The sequence below is a fragment of the Macaca nemestrina genome, chromosome 4 (genome assembly GCF_043159975.1).
Source record: "Macaca nemestrina isolate mMacNem1 chromosome 4, mMacNem.hap1, whole genome shotgun sequence".
Classification (NCBI taxonomy): Eukaryota; Metazoa; Chordata; class Mammalia; order Primates; family Cercopithecidae; genus Macaca; species Macaca nemestrina.
Window position 1 is genome coordinate 36,770,731 of NC_092128.1, and position 21,918 is coordinate 36,792,648.

Consider the following 21,918-nt stretch of genomic DNA (forward strand, 5'->3'; position numbering starts at 1 on the left):
AGCCCCCTCAATTTAAAAAAACTAATAATTTATTATTAAAAACTTACATAGGTACGTATTTTATTTTTGCTACAGGTTATTCAAAAGGTAAATTGTGTGCAATTAGTAATGTTCTGAGAGGAAAGTAAATTTGTCATCTGATAGTCACAACATAGTCACAACATTTTGATGTAGTAATTGTAGTTTGAAGCAATAGCCAAAGTCTGTCATTGCATTTATTCCCCAGAAATACACCAAGAAGATGATTGGCATGGACAGCCACATGAACCTATCAGTGGATTTCCCCAAGATCATTTTTGAAATGCCAACTGAGTATATATCTATGTACATGCATATAATCTAAGTTACCTAAGCAAATTTTCTCTTCTTTCTACAGAAAACCTACAGGGACTTTCGATTGCAGGGTGTGTTGGAAGGAACACTGAACAGTAAGACTTACGATACTGTGCACAGACGTTTAACAGTAGAGGAAGCCACAGCCTCTGTTTCAGAAGGAGGAGGACTTCAGGGCATTACTATGAAAGACAGTGACGAAGAAGAAGAAGGCTGATATCACACAACTTTGCAGAAGGAAGGAAGACCTTGATCGACATTTTTTGTTTGTTTGTTTGTTTTGTTTTAACCTTGTCCTTGTAATTACATTCATTGTTTGATTTGGCCAAATAAAAATGCTTGTATTTCCTTAAAAAGTAAACCTGAATGTAGAGTAAAAGGGGAAATGCCAAGATTTGGGGATTTTTTGTTTTGTTTTTTTGGAGAAGAGTATCCTTTTTTGTGTAGTTTGACCTAAAAATGAACGTTGGCTCTGCTTGTGATTGGAACATGATTTTTTTTAAAAAGAATATTTGAGCATTTGTCTGTAATCACATCAAAATGATGTTTTCTGTGTAAAGCAAGATACATATTTCTCATAATGCAGCATTGTGAGAAGTCACGTCCGATCACTGCGCCAACACTATCGTATCCTTGTTAAAATGGTGTGTACCTTACAAATTATAATTTATGTGCCAGGTTTGTTTTGTACTTAATTTGCTATTATTGTGATGTGTATAAAATCTTTAATCTTGGTTCTTAGTACTTTGAATTGGTCTACAGGTGTATTCCTGGGATGAAAGGATTGCCAAACCCAAATATAGACTAGATTATCCAAGGGGTTTGTGTCTTTGTTCCATTCTCAACATTTCTTCTTTCAACTATAAGCAAGCCCCAGGTGTGGGGTAGCAAGTGTGCTTCCGTCAAGATATTATATTCTCCTACTCCAGTATAACAGCTTGCAGGCAATAAAAATCTATTTGCTCATAACTACTTCTGTATTTATTAGACTTGTATAGGGCAAATGCAGTAAAAGAGGTTTGCAGTGTTTCAAACATCCCAACTATCTGACTCTGTGTTTTTGTTTCTTGGGTTTTTGGTTTGTTTGTTTTGTTTTGTAATATTTTGTTTTTAATCAAATGAGTAAAAGATAGTAACACTGACTGTTCTTTGGACCTAATAGGCACACACATTGTTAAAAGAATTACTATGACAGCATATTTCCACAGCGGAGGAAGTATATATTTCATACTCACTAATATTAGTAATCAGTGTTAACTAATAGTAATATTACTAATGTTAACTAGTAGTTCACATTAGTAGTGGTTCTCTCAAAATATTTTCTTGCTAGGGTTTGAGAGAGAATTGTATTATGTTGGGTAAGTTCTCTATGAATTATTTTTAGTAATATTTCCTAAAGTATATTGTCAGATTGTGCTACTGCATTTATTAATAAGTAATTTTTAAATGAGGTCAGTTAGTGCAAAATAAGTGGAGGTATCCCTGAATTTATGAAAATGTTTTTTCTGAAACTTTAGAAATGAAAAAACTTGGACCTCCAGTTTCGTTCTCCCATGGTGTAATAAGTGGTCATTAGGTATCTAGACTAGCCTTAAAAATCTAATCTACAGTTAACTATTTAGCATTGTTTTGGCTCATTTGCTGGGCCCTAGGTGTAAGATAACAAACAAAAAAGGAGGAAATTTCTTCCTTTTTCCAGGATTAGATACTAACTCTACCAACTCACTGTTTTTGAAACAAAGTTTGGGAATGTTCTCCCTTCTTTTCTTCTTTATCCACACACCAAATAGTCTTTTCTCCAAACCCTCAAATGTTCAGTCATGCTATCCCAAACTTTCCAATGGCACCATCCCCAAGCTTGCTGTTCCACCACAGATTGCTCTGTACTTGGTAATTACCCACCTTTCTTTTCCTTTCAGTAAAATGTCCATTTCCTTGATACATATCATCTCCAAATAATGGATCCATTTTGTCCTGAAGTGTGACTAAGTGATGACCTCAAATGTATTAAAATTCTGCCTTTGTTAAAGAAAAGTGTATTTACTCTAAGAAATGATAGCTGACAGAATTCAGAAATAAGAAAAGCAGATGGTGCAGGGGAAAGTATTTGGGGCCTGGAGGTTCTTGCTGCTGACCTGGCATGTTTAACCTGCCCACTGGCCCCCTTGGCTGGTCAGCCCCTTTGAGGTTCTGTCCAGATTTTTATGTTCTCTGCTACTTCCCTTCTACACCCAGGAGATTTCTAAAAGCTCCTTGCCTACTCTTCACCCACAGTGGCTTCCAAAGCAAAGGCAATAGCAGTCAGAGGCAGATAGTGGAGCTACTTACATACTTATGAGAAAATTGGAGACCAACCTTTGATCCATAAAATGATGTATGAAAAAAAATCATAAAGTAACTGAAAAAGAACGAAAAGCGATTTTTAAGCTTTCCCCCCAAGCTAACTGCAAATTGTTTGAACTAATTGCAAAGTGCTTGAAATGACTTAATAATTGTTCATTGACGGGTATAACTATTAGGATGAACACCCAAGCATCTGTCTATTAAAGGATGCCACGTCTTATGTGGTATTACTCTTTTTAAAGTATTATTTTTTTAAGAAAATGAATTTAGCCAAGAGTCTAACAACTCTTGCAGAATTTTGTAAGTGAAACTTAATTTTAACTAAAAAGAAATAGCTATACCGTCTAAATGATTTGGGTGAAGGGCAAACAGGTACATTCTTTGGACAGTTTGCTTAGTGCTGCAGAAGATAATAACTAATACCGTCTAACATCCAACCAGAATCGGTTTGTTAAATAATACGTCTAGAAGGAAAATTTCTTCAAACACTTGAAGAAAAAAAATAATAATAATGCCTATTCCCGGAAAGGGAAAGAACCATACAGAGCTTAATGTAAACCTCTTGTCTCCAGCAGTGGGTCGTTCTTGTGTTCACTGATTTTTCCACTTGAATTCCCTTTAGTCCTTGCTCATTGTCCCTCTCTCAGGAAAAGGGAGTTCCCGCTTCTTTTGCAATAAACGCCGGTACAAAGCGTCTATGTGCTGCCACCCCGCCACCCAGGGTCACAGTCCAGGCTGGCCTGGCGCCGCCCTCCGCCCGCAGCTACCGGCGGTGAGAGGGTCCACCGGCTCCTTGAAGGTGTGCTTGAGAGGGAAAGAGGTCACTCAGCCGTCGTTGCTCAGAGATCCTCGAAGCCCCTTTGCGCTGCCGCGGTCTGCCTCCAGAGAGGGCCTGGGGACTGGACCGAGTGCGCCGGGAGTTCACAGGAACCCCGCGCCCCGGAGCTCGGACCCGACCTTCTGATCCCCACCAGCCCGCGTGGAAGGGCCCGCGGGGGGAGATTAGAGCAAGAGCTTGGTCGCTTTTATTTCTTATTTCCAAAACAGAAAATGAAAATTTCCCGGTCCGGGTCCTTAAAGGGAGGTGACAGATCGATGTTCCGGAGAGATGTTCACGCTCGACTGGCGGCGGGGCATCTGTGCGCCGGGATAGCAGCCCAGCCTGCCAGCTTGCGATCTGCGCCTCTCGGCTCTCAGCAGCTCCAAGACCCCGCCACAGCCCTCCGCCATCCACCCCACATTTGTGCAGAAGTTGGAGGCCTGGCGTGTGGGGTTTCCGGGAGGCCCGTGGTCATCCAGTCTTTACACAGAGTTCCCCCAAGACCATCACCGCTACCCTATCCCAGTACTATGCAGGGAAACGAAGTCGCTAATTCCCCTCCTTCTCCCTTCAAGTCCTACTCGTAGTAACCTTCGAGGAAGACCCCAGACCCATTTGGCCCCCGAACTTTGCTACAGATGGAGTCGCATCCATAGGCCTGGGCCGCCGGGCAGTCGTGGAGAGGGGTTGAGAGCAGCGACGCCCTCGAGGCGCGTGGCTGGGCAGGTGCCCCAGCAGGAGATCAGGGCGAGCCTTTCTCTGGGATACCCCAGCTTCGGATTGAAGATGAGGAGCAGGGCTGCCTTAAGCTGTTCTCCTCTGTGACATTGAGTAAAATATTAAGGGAGTAGAGGCGGGAGCAAAACTCTGAACCTGGACTCCAAATGTCATTAGAGGGTCAACCACTCATTTGCTTTCAGGAAGTAGTCACTGGAGTGCGACCATGTGCCACCGAGAGATGAGGAGGTAAGGGAAGAATTCGATCTGTTTCCCAAGTGAAGAAGACCTCCGATTTTACTACCCAGATTTGAGTGTACCTGACAGCAGCTTGGACAACCGCAGAGCCCCGAGTTTGGAGTCAGAAAAGTCTGGGTTTGGTTACTAGTAACCACATCTCTTCCCCAAGTCTGAGCCCTGTGGACTTGGACAAGTTACTTAACCTCTCTGTAAAATGGGCACTTCATAAGGAAGGTTGCTGGAAAGATTAGAGACGTCATAAGTGGTGGCCGTTATTAACCGTTTCTTAACATACGAATGGATTCGAAAGAAATCATGGGAGGCTTGCCTCTGCCAACATGCACCACCAGTCTCACCGGCCATTCTCTCTGGGGTTGGCACAGGGTCCTTTTGGATCACAGGCAGCTCTGAGGATCTTCAGTCTAGCCCCTGGCGTGTCTGTGAACTGGCTAGAATTGTCCAGTTCTCCGGTTATATATATGGCCAGCCCGATGGGAGAAGAGGAGGAGACGGGGAGGGGCAAGCTAACTCTGGTCTCAGAAAGGGCCCGCATCTCTAACAGCAGCCCCTGTAGCTGCGGTTGGGAAGGGAGGTAGCTAGAGATGTGTTATTGAGTACACTTTCAGATTATGTTGGTCAGGGGCTCTGAAATGGGACGGGGATGATCCAGGAGGTGCCAGACCACAAGCGAGGAATCTCAGGCCTCGGCTTTTGTGGTCAGCGGGTTGAGTTCAAGGGAATTTCAGGTGCAAATGGTGTTCATTAATACTTTCCGAAGCTTATAGGAGCCTAGAACGATGTCCTGCGTCCCAATTCAGGGATGCAACAGAAGGATGCACTTGCCAACTGCGAGTGGAACCGAGAGAGAAAGTCAGAGGGGGGCCACACGCTTCAAGGTGGCCCCAGCTGCGGCAACCAAGCAATGGGGGGTGGGAGAGAGAGAGAGAGAGAGAGAGAGAGAGAGAGAGAGAGAGAGAGAGAGAGCAGGCGCTTAGGACGACTGCCAGCACCGACTCCTGCCCGGAGTTGCTGGACTGCAGTACTTGTAGGCTCCCAGGAACACTTGAGCAACGCAGCGGCACAGGGTGGGGCAAGGGTGCGCTCCAGGGTCACAACCCAGTACATCGGTGGCACAGGAGACGCGCGTCCTGGCGGTCCGGGGGTCCAGCACGCTGTGACCTTGGGGAGGTAGAAACGGAATACTCATCGGGAAAGGGGAAGAGACGGTGCCCGGCATGAAGCTGGGACTGGAGCCGCTTTTTTAACCGGACTGGTGGTCTCCACCCCAGTCATTTCTTTAAAGTAGCCAGCGGCAGCTTCTGAGTCCTAGACCCAGTGACTCAATATGATGACGACTTTTATTTCCCTCTGCTTTGCAGTTTTGCAGTGAGGATAGTTGTATTTGTGTGCTCATTTTTTAATAAATGTATTCTAGACTTGTCCCCAATCTGTCTCCGTTGACTCTCCCTAAGATCAATGATTCTCATATCAAGAGGACGTGAAGAGTTGGTTTCAAGAACCATCAGACAAGGCAGTTACTCTTCCCATAACCCTGGCCTAGGGTTATTTATAGAGCCCCTACACATAGATGACATCAATATTTCCCTGTGCAAAAATTTAAAGTAGTGAGTCAAATTCTTCTCTACTCTAAATCAATGATTTCCTCTTTAGCACTACATCTCTCTTCTCTCCCTACAAATAACATCTCTTCATCTCTTTTGGGTGAGACTGAAAAAAAGGAGACTTGATTAAATGCTGAAGAAATGCTAAAGTTTCTTCTATATGGCATTTCCTTAATATGCCAAGGAAGCAAAACCAATTGTAACTTCAGAAGGAGATTTTGGTAAGGAGGTAGAAAAAGTTACAGTAAAGAAAGTTGCATGGTAAAACATCAGAACCTAACAGGACTGAATCCCAAAAAGTGGAAAGTGAAACATGGAAAGACTAACTGAGTGGGCAGATTGTGGGAGAGTAGGGCTTTTGGTAGGTCTTGCCTGCTGGACGACCGGGTAATAATTTTTTTAAAACAGCTTCAAAGTTGCTGTATTCAAGGAGCTTATTCATTGTCATTTACTCATACTCATTTCTTTTGTTACTTCATGTGATTACTAGGTGTGTTCTTTCATAAAATTACAATAGTCTATGGAAAGTTGATTAATTTCACAAATGCATAACCACTTCTTAAGAAATGAAATTTGCTTTACTCAAACTGAGATTTTTTTGAAAAGCTTTTGTCAAGGTTAACTTCTGAATCTATAGAAGAAAGTGTTCCCCAGGAACACAGTACTGAATGTGGGAGACCAGACGTCTAAGGAGAAGGAAAGTGCTTGAGGTTGTGAAAAATACATAGCAAATATGATTCCTGCGTATATTTTAACATTTCCATGTGATTATCCTAAAATCTATCACTGAGCAGAGGAACTGTTTTTAAGTCCAATTGTCTGAATAATATTTTGGAAAAATTTATAGCTAACTTTTTAAAAACGTGATAGCTTTTCATATGTAAAGCGGATTTATTTTAAAATTTCTTTTCTATGTCCATGTCTCCTCTAAATGAAGGGGGCTTTTATTTAATCACATTTTACAGAAAAACAAAACAAAGGGGAACTACCACTATCCACTACTCAACAAGTTCACTAGCTGTGTGGCCTTCCTCAAGTTGGGGTACTTGGGCTGGAGTGCCAAGACAGCACCGGAAACTAGCAACATTTATTCTCGTTCTTAAAATGTCTGAGACAAATTAGCCTTCTGAGTGTTTATGAAGACCTTTCTCAGAATAGAAGACCAGTTGTTCTCAATTTCAACAGATAATTGAAGAATCCAGCTTTAAAAGGATACTGAGAAACAGGGTGAATAAAGAGGGATTATATTTTATCTTTGATCAGGGCTGCAATATTAGTGGTGAGGTGGGGGCAGAATAGAGAGCATACTTTTTGGAAGAAAAGTTCACATTTTCTCATCCTAAGTTCCAACCTATATGTTTTAAATTAAAATCTTTATAAATTTATTTAAAATAACTGCAAACTACTGATGGATTAGATGAAATGTTAGAGAATACGGCCAACTTTGGGCATGTATTTTGCAGAGAAATAGGAGCCCGAAAAAACTAAAATTCAGAAGGCAAAGAAGGGAGAAGAAATTTCTCTCCTATCTCTGGCCTCCAGCCACCACTACCCCCCCATACTGAAACAATAAGAGTGAAGGGCACAGTTGCGCACCCACTGTGGTGCCATTTAGCTTCCAAGTGACTATGGGAGTCAGGCTTACTTGGAGGAGGCACAGTGAAAAAGACCAAAGGGCACCTGAGCCTCTGCCCCTCTTAACTAAAATAAGGGGATACTGGGATCCTACCATTCCTGCCCCTGACTTTCCTTTTGCCCTGTGTCCCAAGGGGAAATTGGGGGGGGGGGGGTACTGCAAATAGAGTTCCAAAATTTGAATTACTGGTGGCATCTAGAAGAGTTCAAACGTGGGAAGGAGGGGTTGGGAGGATTCAAAAAGCAAATACAGCAATCACATGTATTTTGCTGCTACTGTATTTTACTTCGCTGTCCTCTATTTGAGTTGGCAAGTAGGAGTTGAGTTGACAGCAGGGTCTCTCTTTCAGGAGAGATTGTGGCCTTCACTTACTTAGGGAAACAATAAACTGTAATTTCCTATTAAAGGGCAATGACTTTGCTTTTAAAATGAAACGCTCATGCCAATCAAATAAAAAGGAAATAGATACTTTGGAGAGTGAAGGACCCCAATTATTACCATGCCTGCACCTTTTGTACACAACACATGCTCTTAAGTTTTAAAAAAATCATTCACCATTATTCAGAAATCTAAATCAACATCATTAAAGCCAATTTCTATTTCTCTCCCTTTTTTCTCCTTCCTTTCCTCTCATTTCAACAGTGGTATGAGAGTTCAGATATTCTCTGTCGTGAGTAAAAAGCTCTGGAAATCAGCTAATGTGCCAACACCGGGAACATATCCAGGCCCATGGTGCGAAAATGAAATATGTGCTGTTGAATTATTATTTTTGTCCTTTAGGTTTACATCTACACCCTTGTATTATGTAAATTTCTGAGAAGCTGTGAATCACAAGGTTAGGTAAAGGAGGGTCCCCCCCAACCCCTCAGCTCTCCCCCTCCTCATCCGTCTTCGCAAGCAACAGGAGCCGACCCCATTTAATCTTTGAATGATTCTCAGCCTTGTTCCTTTCTTTTTCCGGCTTTTTACCCCAGACCTCAACTTCCCTACCCACCCTCGACCCAACGAGCCGGCAGGAGCCAGAGGCCGCGGATGCAGCCCAGGGCCCCGAAACTGGCCGCGTTCGTGACGTCAGCCGGCCGGCCCCTCGGGTCACCGCGGCCGCGGGACGCTGTTTGCGAGTTGCCAGCGTCAACACTCGCGCGGGGCGCTTAACGCTTCGCGTTGTTTCCAGGAGACTTTTCCTCTGTGTGGGACTGCTGAGAAAGTCTGAGGGCAGGCCCACTGTCAGTGAATTCAAAGAATTAACTGAACTTGAATTAAGAGGAGACAGTGGAGGGAAAAAAAAAATAACCTTCCATATTAATTTAAAGTGAGAAGGCAATCACATTTTAAAAGGTAGTAAGATTTCTTAATGATGGATCAAGGCTCTTCTTGGGATTTTCTCAGCGTGGATCTTAGAGCCCAACTCTTGAAACATGCACAAGGCGTGCAGAATCTGGTCTGGGAGAGGCCTAAGGGCGGGAAGGGAGGAAACAGAACAGCACCCACTTCCATCAAGAATCGGGGGCCGGCCAGTGGCTGAGTGCTTCCTCTTTTACAGTGGCTGTGAAGGCCGGCGAAGTCTTTTCTTTTAGAGGAGATGCAGGGTTTGACTGGGAGAACTCGGAAATGAAAGGACAAATTGGAGAGTAAAGCCAAAGAAGGGAAGGTAGAAAGGCCTTTCTGTTAAGGTCTTAAACAGGAGAATCTAGTAAGAAAAGTATCTTTGGGACCATCAGGTGACCCCAACTACTCTTAAGCACAGGCCAAAGGGATTCAAAGGGAGGATTCTTGGAGGAAAGAGGTCGGCTAAAAAATTCACGAAAGGTTTTTGGAAGAGATACTCAGAGATACTCTTCAGACATTCTTAAAATTTGACTTGAGAATGTATTTTCCAGGAAAGTAAAAATGACAGGCAAACCTAGTGAAAAGATGCTCTAGTTCCTCCTTAGGTATGCCACACCCCCGGGCCTGTTTTCTTTCACCTTGCATCTAGATTAAATGACCCTTCAATTACACCCCGAGTCGTCAAAGCAAGTCTATTAGCGAGTGCCTGTTCAAAAACTTTCATCTAGGAGCTCTCCACCATCTGTTACGCGGTCTCTTAAACCGAATCCGGCGCCCCCTCCCGAAACTCTCTGGAGCCTCCCTTGCCATCTCCCCGCCTTGGGGGGGATGGAGCCGCCCCAGGACCTGCGGGAATGCAGAGGAGAAGGGGTGGAGCGCGATCTCGCCCGGGATGGGTTGCCGGGCCGGCCGGAGCGGTGGTGGTCCAGAGGCCCGAGGTCGACGGGACCTGATCGAAGGCAGCGCCGCGTCGACCGACCCCGGGAGCCAGACGCTTGGGAGCCCCAGCACGGCCGCGGCGCCCAGTCACTGAAGTTGCGCCCCAACTCCCAGCCGCCGCCTCCAAGCTTCTCGAGCTGCCGTTCCTGGCCCCTCCAAGGGAGTCTCACAGAGCTCGGTGGCCCTCGGCCTTGCCAACGTCGTTTTAACTGTTTGGAACTCGTGAGCGAGAACCGAGAAGTGGAGAGCCCGGCCGGGGAGTTTTCAGCTTTTCTGTTTCACTTCGGGCTGCTTCTTTTCAAATGGTTCTGCGCTGGCCACCTAATCCAGAATGAGGCGGGGCTCCTCTGCCCCTACGCCAGCAGCGGGAACTTGGTTCCCCTGGGCAGCCGGGGACAGGGGGCGCAGAGGCCGCGGCGATAATGAAGGCTGAGACGGCCAAGGCCAGCGGGGCGGCGCGGGGCGCTCCCGGGCCGGAGTGGCCATCGGTCGGAGTTCAGGAGGTAACTGAATTTATAAGCGGTTCTTACAGATTTCTGGCTCACGGATTTGTATTTACCTCTACTGCTTCTCCATTTCTCTAAGCTCTGTGGTCTCTAAGTTCTTTGTTCTGTGTTATTTGAATTTCTATTACCGACTTTTATTTCATGGGATCACTTAAGGAAGTTTGAAAATAACATTCAAAAATGCTTCAAACCTCGTGGGTAGTGTCAAGGAAAGAGTCGAACGGTGTCTTGAATATGGTTTCTGTGTGTGTGTGTGTGTGTGTGTGTGTGTGTGTGTGTGTGTGTGTGTGTGTGTGTGTGTGTTTAATTTTGACTACAAACAAAATGTCTTTAAAATTGTCTAGGGACTGCTACAAAACGCTAATCAACTAATTGCACGAAAACTTGTTTCTATCATTGGAGGCGAATATTTCAGTGTAGAGCAATAGAGCATGTTTGGGCTATCTTCTCATTGTTCACCTTCCAGATTTCAGCTTGTAAGTGACAAGCAAAACTTTGCTGGGTTTTGTTGCTTGACGCTGTTGCTCCACAGTAAAGGTTGGATAAACTGGGTTACTTGTTTTATAAACTTCTTTTTTCCACAAAGTCCAGCCCTGAGTCGTAGCCTCTCAGTCTGGAGGGACACACCTCACAGGCCTGTGGGAATGGGTGAGAAAAATCTCAGCATTAGTGGAGGGTCAAAAACAAACTGAGTCCAAGTGATGGCTGTCTGCATTGCCTGCTGCCTCATTAACAGCTCTCACATTTGGGCTCTTCATTTTCTTTTACAAACTGATTTGCTAGGTAAATGCTGTTTTGAGAGAAATAATTTCACTGAGTTTAAATGAAATCCTAATATAAAAGACATAGTAACAACAAAGGTCTATAGACAAACAACCCACCCTCACACTTCTTCCCCCAAAGAGAGGAGGGCTCTGTGAGTTAACCAACCCTTCCCACACTTACAACCTGTGATATTGTCCTTCACAGGCTTTAGGAAATTAGCAAGAATTATTTATTTGCTACCAAACTAACTAAAAGCACACTGGTAGCCTTAAATTTGAACTTGTTGCCAAAATGTTTGCTAATGTGCTGGAAAGTTAGTTCCCGTTGTGTATTAAGTAATCTGAGGTACTCAAAAACTCTTTCCTTGAACCTTATAGACCTTGGCTATTTGTGTCCCATCCCATCACCCTCCCTCCATCACACACCAAAAGAAATAACCAAAGACCAACCAGAGATAAAGACTATGAGCAGAAAATGTACCGGAATTTAAAAATGTGTTTTTCCTTCTAGAAATACAGTATGTTGCATTTGGTGCTATGTATTAAACAGGAAAAAGTGTAGATGTGCTTGAGTGTCAGGGCTGGGTTGGGGGGTGATGTCAGAATAATAATAATGCCTTCGTTTCCCCTCCCTTAGCTCACAAGCTAAAGCAAAGAGAAAGCAACTGTTGTTCTGCTAGGGGTCAGAGATGTTGAACAGGCCAGAAAACTCTAAAAACATGACCAGGGACAAGTCAATGAACTAGGCAGAAAGTGGAATTAGTTATAATATTTTCCAATCCATTTTTAATTTAAAAAATCAATAGCATTTTGTGACATATCAAAGAACAAGAGATTAGAGATTATGGCTTATTTGGTAATGTATGGCTCTGTTATCTTATTACCTTTAATTTCGAATTGCAGTCACCATAGGCAGAAACTGCATTTGCTTGTGATAGGGACTTCAACAAAAAGCCTGTGAAAATTATGCACGTTTTTTAATACTAGCAAGAACACAGCTTAGAAAGTATTGAAGTCAAAACTAGATTCCTTAGAAAGAGAATTTTAAATTGCTTTAGAAGAACAGGACTTTTTCTTATTTCTAAAATAGATCTTAACACAGAGTTTGTTATCTGGCCTCTTTATATTATGAACTGCTGTGGTTTCCTCAGGATATTTCATAAAGGACGAACTATACACTTAAACTCGCCTTCCATCAGGATTTGAGGTTATAAATACTGCCTTTCCATGGATGGAAAGGGGAGGCACACTTAATCATCAGTTCTCAGAAGAAAAAAAAAAAAGAGGGATTATAGGATTCTCAAAGAAAATCGAAAGAAACTGTAAGAGTTTCTGTTTTGTCATTAAGAAAATAAACAAGGCTCCCTTGCATTTGTTTTAGTAAATTAAAAAATACTTCTGTTGAAACATTTTGAAAGCTTCTGAATTTGCTGAATATACTCTGTTCTTATTGCTTTTTTTTGTCATTTTCAAATATATTTGTAAATAAAGCACTGGACAGATTGGACAGTAAGACAGAAGCCCTTTCTAAATACATTTTGTGTTTTATGACAATTCTTATTTAATAGAGATAGTATTGCTAATTAACACGTGTTTTTGGTTAGGTTTTGAAAAAATTAACAAATGTTGGATATCAAGGCCTAGAGTTGTAAAGCATCTTTTCAGTCTTTAGTAAACTCAAGGCCATCTTAAAGGAAGAGTATAATTGATGCTTTGCCATATTTGTGTTAACTCAAATGACATTTTCAAACACTTGCCAAAAGGGCAAATCCTGAAAAGACCAGTGAAAAGCAAATTGTTGAAATATAAACTATACAAAGCATGCATACCTCTTAGCCAATATTTTTTCCTTTTTAGTTTTGTATACACCAAAGGAGAAATTTACAGAGGTCAAATAAAGGCTCTTTTGCAGTTAAGGAGAGGGGAGGGGGAGGAGAAGGGGAGAGGGAGGGACACACCACAAGCGTAAAACAAACTGGTGGCATTCTGTCAAGAAGGCAGGTAAGGCTCCAGAGGCCGGCGAATTGTGCATAAGTCAGCTGGACTCTCTAAAGTCTTCCAGAGCTGGACTGTTTTCGCGCTTCTTGGCTTTTTCCTTTCATCCTAGCCCTGTGGCGGAGGAGTGCAGCAGAAGGGGGATTTTTTCGCTGTTGGGAAGTGGCAGGTAGGAAAAGGAATCTGATCCGGCCCAAAAGTCAGCAATTAAAGTCTTAACCGCGACATCTGTCGTGGCACAGAGAACCTCCCCACCCCCCTTTGCCCCAGCAAAGCCCTTCCCGTGCCCTTTGTCTGAGCAGGGGAAAGGAGGAGACTAGTTCTGCGGCCCCAACAGCAAAAGGCAAGAAAATTTCCAGCGCTGACCAATACTGAGTGTCTGCGCCCGGTCCAAGTACAACTCCGAAGCGCCTCTCGGGGGTGTGGTGCCTCTTCGATTGCTGTGCCCAGGTGCTCTGCCCAGGTGCTATGCCCCGTGGCCCCAGCAAAAGGAAAGAACATCTGCAGCCTGGGCGAATCCAGAGTAGGTGCACCCAGGCCAAGGACGGTTCCAAAGCGCCACCCTGGAGTGTAGTGCCTCTTTGCCCGCTCCCCCCGGGCGCTCTGCGCTTCTCTGCTGCATCAGTTGCCCCAGTCTGAAGCCACCTCGCGACCTGAAACGAGGCATTCCCAGGCCTAGCTGCTGAAGCTGGTCGTATTCAGCCAGACCTCTCCCCCATCTTGCCCCTTGGCTGTCCTCAACTTCCAGTAGGACTCACTCCCCCTCCCCCATTTCTTCAGCCTCTGAGTTTTCCCACCACCCACCCAGCGCCGCTGTTGTTTCTGTTAGACATCAGGCACGTTCCCAGCCCAAGCTCTCTTCCTTTCCACTCCTCTTGGCTCTTGGGGCAAAGGCGGAACTGATTTTCGCGGAAAGCTAGAGAGGGGCGGAGGGGACCGGGTGGCTTGCCTGGCATGTGTTGAGAATAGGGTAGAGAGGAGGGAATACTTTGAGGTCAGTTTCCTTCGTTTAAGGTCCAGTTTCTTTTCTTTCAGTGAAATTGGACAGGGACTTAATAATCCCAGGGTTTCTAGTCCGCCGTTATCCAGCCTTCCGGGGCCAACCCTTTTCAGAGCTCTAGCAGAAGGACGCCCCCACTACACTTGGCCCAATACCTGACACCCGCCACCACCTGTTTCACAGCCACGTGGGGTTAACTCACCAGGCAGATGGCACCTTGAGCTGCTGCGGTCGGCCACTCACTTCAGGGTCCAGGCCCCACCGCCCTTTGCTTGCAGTTCTGTGCGCTCCCTTGGCCTCCTCACGCCAGGTCACAGCTGCCGCGTCTTCCAGCTCTGTGCAGCCCTCCGTGAGCGCCTAGCTCCGGGGTTCAGCTCTGCGTGATCGCCGACTGGCAAGGGACTGCGCCGGGGAAGGTGCGCGCCGCAGCTTCCAGCGCGCTCCTGGACTCTCTTGCCTGAGCGGCGGGAACCCGCACAGTCTGAGCCGCAGCCTTAGGCGTCTTTCCGGAAACTTCCACACACTCCACCGCGCCGCCCCAAGAGTTTGGGCCAAGGCGCCACAGCCGGCGAGTTCTCGGCTGGGGGGCGTTGCACGGGAAATGGTCTCTACGCGCGCTCTTTGGGAGGCACAACTGTAGCTGTGGACACAACTCCGGCGCGGGCAAGTCTGTTTGATGCGCACAGACGCCCAGGCTGCAGCCTGCGCTGCTTAGAGGAGTCTTGCAGACACCGGCAGCCGGGGTGGGGATTAATACATTCTGTTTCCCTTTTCCGCTCGGCATTCAGTATTTAAAATGCTCCGGGAGAGCTCTAGCTGAGCGCAGGTACTTAAGAAAGAAATGCTCTTTCCAGACTCTCAATGTAAACTCGGAAGCGTGTGCGCGCCCGCGTCTGTGTGTATCCTGGGTGGGGTCCGATCGAGTCAAGGTTTCTTGTGGTGTGACACCCGATTATACCTTGCAGCTCCTCAACTTTGTGGATGAAAGTGCGACTTTCCCAGGCCGATTGCCGTGGGCATTGCCTTTACAAAACCACAAACACTTAACAAGCCTCCCAAGGCTTTTAATTCTCAGGGGCGTTTTGGGGAGGCCAGTTACCTGCTGGCGTCTTCTCAATGGTCCAGACTCAGTTCGGGCCGCGGAGACTCCGGGATTCCGGGAGCGGGCAACCCCGAGCCCTGGAGGAAGAAAGAGGTCTGCGGAGGTGCCACAGACCTGACCCCGGCCCACCCCGGCCCGGCCAGGCCCAGCGGAACCAAGCAGCGAAACCTCGGATTTCGCCGCCTAGGCTTCCTGGACGAGGCTTTCTGGAGCTTGGCGTTTGATAAATATAGCCTGGCGTTTGCCCCTGAATTAGACTCCGTTTCCTTATTTAGCCCTTGCACAATGATTTTAGATGATGTCACTTAGAGCTAAACGAGAAAATTGATCTCAGATTTGCTTGGCCTCTAAAGCCTGGTTAAGCAGATTGAGAATTAGAAAGACAGAGGAAGCAAAAGGGGGGTGGGGGTGGGGGAGGGCGGAGGGTAGTGAAGTGTGCGCCGCAGAGTGTGCGCGCCGAGGGGAGGGCGCGCCAAGCGGATGAATGCGCCCCCGCCTTTTCTGGGCGGGGAACCTCACTCACCAATGAAAAGTAGCTACTGACTGCAGAGGAAAAAAAAAAGTTTTCCTGTTGACTGTTGGAAGCGAATTGAGCAATTATCTAGTTTACCTTCTCCTCTTGGAAGTTAACGATTGGCGAGATCTTGGCTGCGTTATTGACACAACACTTTCTATTGATAGAAATAAGTAGTGATTGTCCCCGAGTCATTGGTGCGCCAAGAACTCTGCGATGGGCTGGCAGGAGTCCATTGGGCTGGGCAGGCAGGTTCGGCTGGTGATGCTGGGGAGGAGGAGGAGGAGGAGGCTACTGGTGGTGATGGTGCCCGTCCCCCTCTCCACAGGTCTGTGACAAGCAGGGAACAAGGCAACGGACGGCGCAGCCCAGCCCCGGCTGACGGACGCTGGCGACTCAGACATGGACAGTAGCTGCCACAACGCGACTACCAAAATGTTAGCGACAGCTCCAGCTCGGGGCAACATGATGAGCACGTCCAAACCCTTGGCTTTCTCCATTGAACGAATCATGGCGCGCACCCCCGAGCCCAAGGCCCTGCCAGTCCCCCACTTCCTGCAGGGAGCCTTACCCAAGGGGGAACCCAAGCACTCTCTGCATCTCAACTCGTCGATTCCCTGCATGATCCCTTTCGTGCCTGTGGCGTACGACACGAGCCCCAAGGCAGGAGTGACGAGTTCCGAGCAGCGGAAGGCCAGTCTGGAGGCCCCGGCTGCGCCCGCGGCGGTGCCCTCGGCGCCGGCATTCAGCTGCAACGACCTGCTCAACTGCGCACTGAGTCTCAAGGGCGACCTGGCCCGCGACGCGCTGCCGCTGCAGCAGTACAAGCTGGTAAGGCCGCGTGTGGTCAACCACTCTTCATTCCACGCCATGGGCGCCTTGTGCTACCTGAACCGAGGTGACGGCCCGTGCCACCCGGCAGCCGGCGTGAACATCCACCCGGTGGCCTCCTACTTCCTCAGTTCCCCTTTGCACCCGCAGCCAAAAACGTATTTAGCCGAAAGGAATAAACTGGTGGTCCCGGCGGTGGAGAAATACCCTTCTGGAGTAGCGTTCAAAGACCTGTCCCAGGCTCAGCTGCAGCATTACATGAAAGAAAGCGCCCAGCTTCTGTCGGAAAAAATCGCGTTCAAAACCTCGGACTTCAGCCGAGGCTCTCCTAATGCCAAGCCCAAAGTTTTCACTTGCGAAGTGTGTGGAAAGGCAAGTACTATGCAAAACGGAGATCCCGTCCTTCCTTCCCTCCTTCCCTCCTTTCCTTCCTTCCTTCCTTCCTTCCTTCCTTCCTTCCTTCCTTCCTTCCTTCCTTCCCTCCCTCCCTCCCTCCCTCCCTCCCTCGCTCCTCCTTTCCTTCCTCCCTTTTTAGTATTTTGGGGGTAATTATTTGTATACACTTTTTGTAAGATTCTCTTCCTCCTACCCTCCCTCTGCCCAGTTTGATTTCAAAGTTACTTGTTCGGCTAACCTGTTCTACGTGTGTTTAATTTTAAGGTCTTTAATGCGCACTATAACTTAACCCGTCACATGCCAGTGCACACAGGAGCCAGACCCTTCGTTTGCAAAGTGTGCGGAAAAGGTTTCAGGCAAGCAAGCACCCTGTGCAGGCACAAGATCATTCACACGCAGGTGTGTTCATCTGTCTCAATTTCACCTCGTTTGCTTCGGAACTGTTTGCAGAAAAACAGTTGATAAAGCCTTAGTCCTTAGGATAAGGTTCGTTTAAAACGTGCTAGCTGAACAGGGGTGAATGCCATATATTGTTTGCTTTTGTTCTGCCTTGAAAGTGTTTAAGCATTACTGTGTTTTGAGCTTGCAAAACTTCACATAATTAGAAAATATCTAAATGTCTCTGCTTTTCCTTTCTCTTGCTTAGGAAAAACCTCACAAATGTAACCAGTGTGGCAAAGCATTTAATAGAAGTTCCACTTTAAACACTCATACCCGAATACATGCGGGCTACAAACCGTTTGTGTGTGAATTCTGTGGCAAAGGGTTTCATCAAAAAGGTATGGAAACCAGGAAATGTTGTCTCTCATGGTTAGTCTTACCAAAAGCGATACTTAATATTTTCGGGATGTTTTAGAAGACGATGTTTAAAGTGTAGTTATGTGGCACATTTGTTGCCATTCTAACCCCCTACCCGAAGTCTGATTAGTATTAGAGAAAGGCATGATTCATAAAACAAGGGTATATTTTTTAACTGCATGCTCTGATTCTATGTAATTGGACTGATAAATGTGTATTAAAATTTAAAGGAAACGGCATCACTGTTGATGCGATGTTTGAAAATAAACTTGGGGAGACAAGTGCAGGCACGGATAGCAGCCCTGCACTGGTTGTGGGACCCGTGGCGGTTCTTCTGCTTGCCTGGCGCTACCTTAGACGTGTCTGCTCCTCCTTTTTTAGGGTTTTTTTTTTTTTTCCCCCAGAACCACATCTCTGTCATTTGTGTGTTTCAGGGAATTACAAAAACCACAAGTTGACCCACAGCGGGGAGAAGCAGTTCAAGTGCAATATCTGCAACAAGGCTTTCCACCAGGTTTACAACCTCACTTTCCACATGCACACCCACAACGACAAGAAGCCTTTCACCTGCCCCACGTGCGGCAAGGGTTTCTGCAGGAACTTTGACCTCAAGAAGCATGTCCGCAAGCTGCACGACAGCAGCCTGGGGCTGGCCCGCACGCCAGCTGGCGAACCAGGCACTGAACCGCCGCCCCCGCTACAGCAGCAGCCGCCGGTGACGCTGCCTCCTCTGCAGGCGCCGCTGCCAACCCCGGGGCCCCTGCAGCCCGGGCTCCACCAGGGCCACCAGTGATCGAGGCCAGGGTTCCTTCCAGCCTCGGCCGGGCCCCCACGCTGAGGCAGCGGCAGACTAGAGCTCTTGGTCCGAGTTCGTCTGCAGACCCCGGGGCATGTTGGGCCCCACACTTTAGGGCCAAACAGAAGCCTCTGCATCCCTTGGCCTTTCACCTCTTGCATGCACCTGCTAAATGGTTTTGTGTATTATATTCTATATAGGCACTAACAATTATGAAAAACTTGGAGGGCTTTGTTTTCTGTTTTTCTTTCTTTTTTTTTAATTTGGAAAGACTTTTCATCTTGGGTGAAGAGATGGTGTTTGTTTTGTTTTGTTTTGTTTAAACAAAGTTCTGCTATATTTATTGAGATCTGTATTATTCTACCCGGGAATGCTGCATCATTTTAATTTTATTATTGTATATATTTCCATTGTGTTGATTCTCCCGTCTCAAGATGTCTGCAGGATGTTTATCATTTCCTTCTTTCCTGAAGTAACGAAACACTGTGTGTATGTCATATATACACGCATAGATGTGTGCGCCCGTAGGGGTATATTCCACATTCGTGAGCACACACACATACACATTAGATAAGAGTGGTTCATTATGGATGATTTTGAATTTTGGTTTTGATTATTGCACGTGAAAATTGATTCATTGACTGTTGGAAATAAATACTTGGAACATGCTTATTTAATCAACGAACTTTAGGGCTCTGTTCATACTATTCAGCTAAAGATTCCTGACTGTGACCCCCTCATCCATCCTCCTTTTTAAAATCTAAAACCCTGGATTAGTAATACTTAATGTTTTCGTCTGAAAATCTATCAAGTGCAAATAGTTTCTTCTAAATGGTTACACCTTTGGATAAAGTTATGAAATCTGGTAAATTTCAGAAGCAGAAGACATGGAGTTTTCTAACAGAAACACAAATTTGGCTTGGACCACCTGATATGTTCGCAGTGCACAGTTAAACAGGAACAACATATCCAGTAGCTGTATGCAATGTACATCTCCTCAAACGCATTACAATCATAGATAGGTGTCTATTGTTTGCATCCTGAAGGCACATACTGACTTATACACAGCTGGCAAAGGGAGCCTCTGTGTTTTTACATGTGTATATATGTTTATAGACGAATATACTTCCATTCAAGGAGGAAACATGGATGAAAACCAAACTGTGGCGGGTGCCAGGTCCTTGAAATGCTTCAAGTGTTAATCAGCGGCTCCGCTGTGAGCTCGGGCTCTGGTGTTTCTAACCGCAAGTCTCTCCTGTTTTCTTGCCAAAACAGTGAAACAACTGCTAAAGACTTTAATTAAGAGGGGTAATTAGTTCAGATTTATCAAAGCCGGGTTGTTATACTATTAGCTGCTCAGTAGAAGCTGCCAGACAAACTCACAGCCCAGCACAGTAGTGCTACTGCAACGGGGCCACATCCTGGGAGGGCGACTGGGGGGAGCGGGCCCCGGGGTCTCCGTCTCGCCGCCTAGGACTCCACCACCCCACCAGGACCGGGGCCAGCGCGGCCAGCCCCGCAGGCCTCAGGTGCATCTTGGCCCCTCCCCCGGCCCACGCTCTCCCTCCAGGGCTGCTGATGTGGAGAATCCACCATCGGTCCACACCGCGGGCCCAGGTTCTACGGAGTCCGGGGGTCTCCTTTCTGCACTCACCCTAGCGCGGCCTCACAAGCTCCGGGACCGCCCCGACAGTTGCGGGGAAGAAACTTAAATCTGTGGCCCCGCCTCACTTCTGTGCGTCCTGCGGCGCCCAGGAAAAGGCTGCGCAGAACGACGAAAGGCGAGACCGAGACCGGAGATGTGCAGGGGACACTGCCGGGGCGCGGCGGCTGACACCCGAACTCACATTTCATGGCGGGGAAAGACTGACGGCTCTGGTCACCGAGAGAGGGTGACCTGAGTGCTTTTCGACGGCCTAGGAAGCAGGGAGATTACTAACAGCCCCCGTGGGGCGATGGCGGAAGGGTGGGTGAGCGGACTCCGCGGGGACCCTCACGCCGAGTCCGGCCTGAGCCCCTTCCGGGTTGTGGAGAGACGTTGGGGGAATCTAGAGAGCACGGACCTGGTGTGGCTGGGAAGGTCCCCAGAACAGGGAAGTCCTGACACTTCCTGCAGACGTCGGGTCCAGACCTTTCTCAACACTTGTGCCAGGACGCACGCCCTTTGGACACTGGGGACAAGTTCCAGCCCAGCCATTATTAGATCGAATCCCGATGTTTCTCCTTTCCTGACCTCCTCACGCCCCGACCTTGTCCACTGTTGAGGCCAAATCCCTGTTAGATTTGACTTCGGAAAGCGATGGAGGTCTTGGAATTCCATAGTTGGCTGGATTCCGAATCCATCCGGCCCTAAGTAGCTCCATCTCTCACAGAGTATCACAGCCGATTTGATAATCTTGTCCCAGGCTCTGGCCACATTCCGTGACAGCTGCCTGTGCCTCCGAAGGAGTTTTGAGAGATGCTGCAGAGTTTATGTATCACCCTTTCCAAAGTAGCTTAGTTGGACCTTTAAAGCATTCGGTTTGAGTAAATGAGAATGAGATCAGGAGTCATTATAATTTGGAACCTGCACATTTCAGTGAAAAAGCAGGAAATGGCCTTTGCTTCTTGAACTTGTCAATACATTTTTGAACTTATTCTCAAAACGCAGGTGTAGATTCTTCTAGACATTCGAGATGACACGATCTTACTAGTGGAAAGCAAAATGAATATTATTGAGGAACATTACTCAACCATTAAATACCCCAGGCCAGCGCACTTTGACATATTGAGGGTGGGGGTACTCTTCTATGGAATAATATAATTGGTTTATTTCAATCCAGAAAGAAAGAGAGAAAAGAGGGAGAAGGACAGAAGAGAGGGAGGGAGGGAGGGAGAGAGAGAGAGAGAGAGAGAGAGAGAGAGAGAGAGGAGGAGAGGAGAGGAGAGGAGAAGAGAGGAGAGGAGAGGAGAGGAGAGGAGAGAAGAAAGCCTGAGAAGAAAAGAAGATAAGAAGGAATAGAATAAGAGAAGGGAAGAAACAGAAAAAATCGAGAATCAGTTATTGTATATTCCACATTGTAATGTGGAATGACTTTGTTATAAGGTCTGATCTGGGATGGTGCAATAGTTCCAGTGAAGGCAGGCACAAGGAAATTATTGTCTGATAACATGTTTGAGCAGCTTGGAGTGTTGGTGATTAAGTAGAGGAGGCCAAAAGGAAATTCTCTAACATGAAGCACTCAAGAGAACTACTTT

General features: G+C 46.6%; 2 protein-coding genes across 13 annotated transcripts in view; both read left to right on the plus strand.

Moving 5' to 3' along the window:
* The window catches only part of LOC105475142 (calcium dependent secretion activator 2), a 564,483-nt gene extending 563,181 nt beyond the window's left edge, over positions 1-1,302 (plus strand). For all 10 annotated transcript variants that reach the window (XM_011730292.3, XM_071094565.1, XM_071094564.1 and 7 more), the window contains one exon: positions 377-1,302. In XM_011730292.3, the coding sequence (XP_011728594.2) occupies positions 377-550 (174 nt within the window). In that variant the 3' untranslated portion in view covers positions 551-1,302. The remainder of the gene's footprint in view (positions 1-376) is intronic.
* Positions 1,303-4,763: 3,461 nt separating this feature from the next.
* Positions 4,764-18,907, plus strand: LOC105475234 (FEZ family zinc finger 1). Of its 3 annotated transcripts, XM_011730332.3 has the most exons (6): positions 9,864-10,482; positions 16,189-16,691; positions 16,842-17,063; positions 17,352-17,486; positions 17,734-17,866; positions 18,320-18,907. In XM_011730332.3, exons 2-6 carry the CDS (start codon positions 16,263-16,265, stop codon positions 18,676-18,678), a joined length of 1,278 nt encoding a protein of 425 aa, XP_011728634.1. In that variant the 5' UTR covers positions 9,864-10,482; positions 16,189-16,262; the 3' UTR covers positions 18,679-18,907. The 3 variants fall into 3 exon arrangements, with proteins under 3 accessions (XP_070950671.1, XP_011728634.1, XP_011728632.2); XM_071094570.1 differs by lacking the exon at positions 9,864-10,482 and adding an exon at positions 4,764-4,826 and having other exon boundaries at positions 16,189-17,063; XM_011730330.3 differs by having other exon boundaries at positions 16,189-17,063.
* The last annotated feature ends 3,011 nt before the right edge of the window (positions 18,908-21,918 follow it).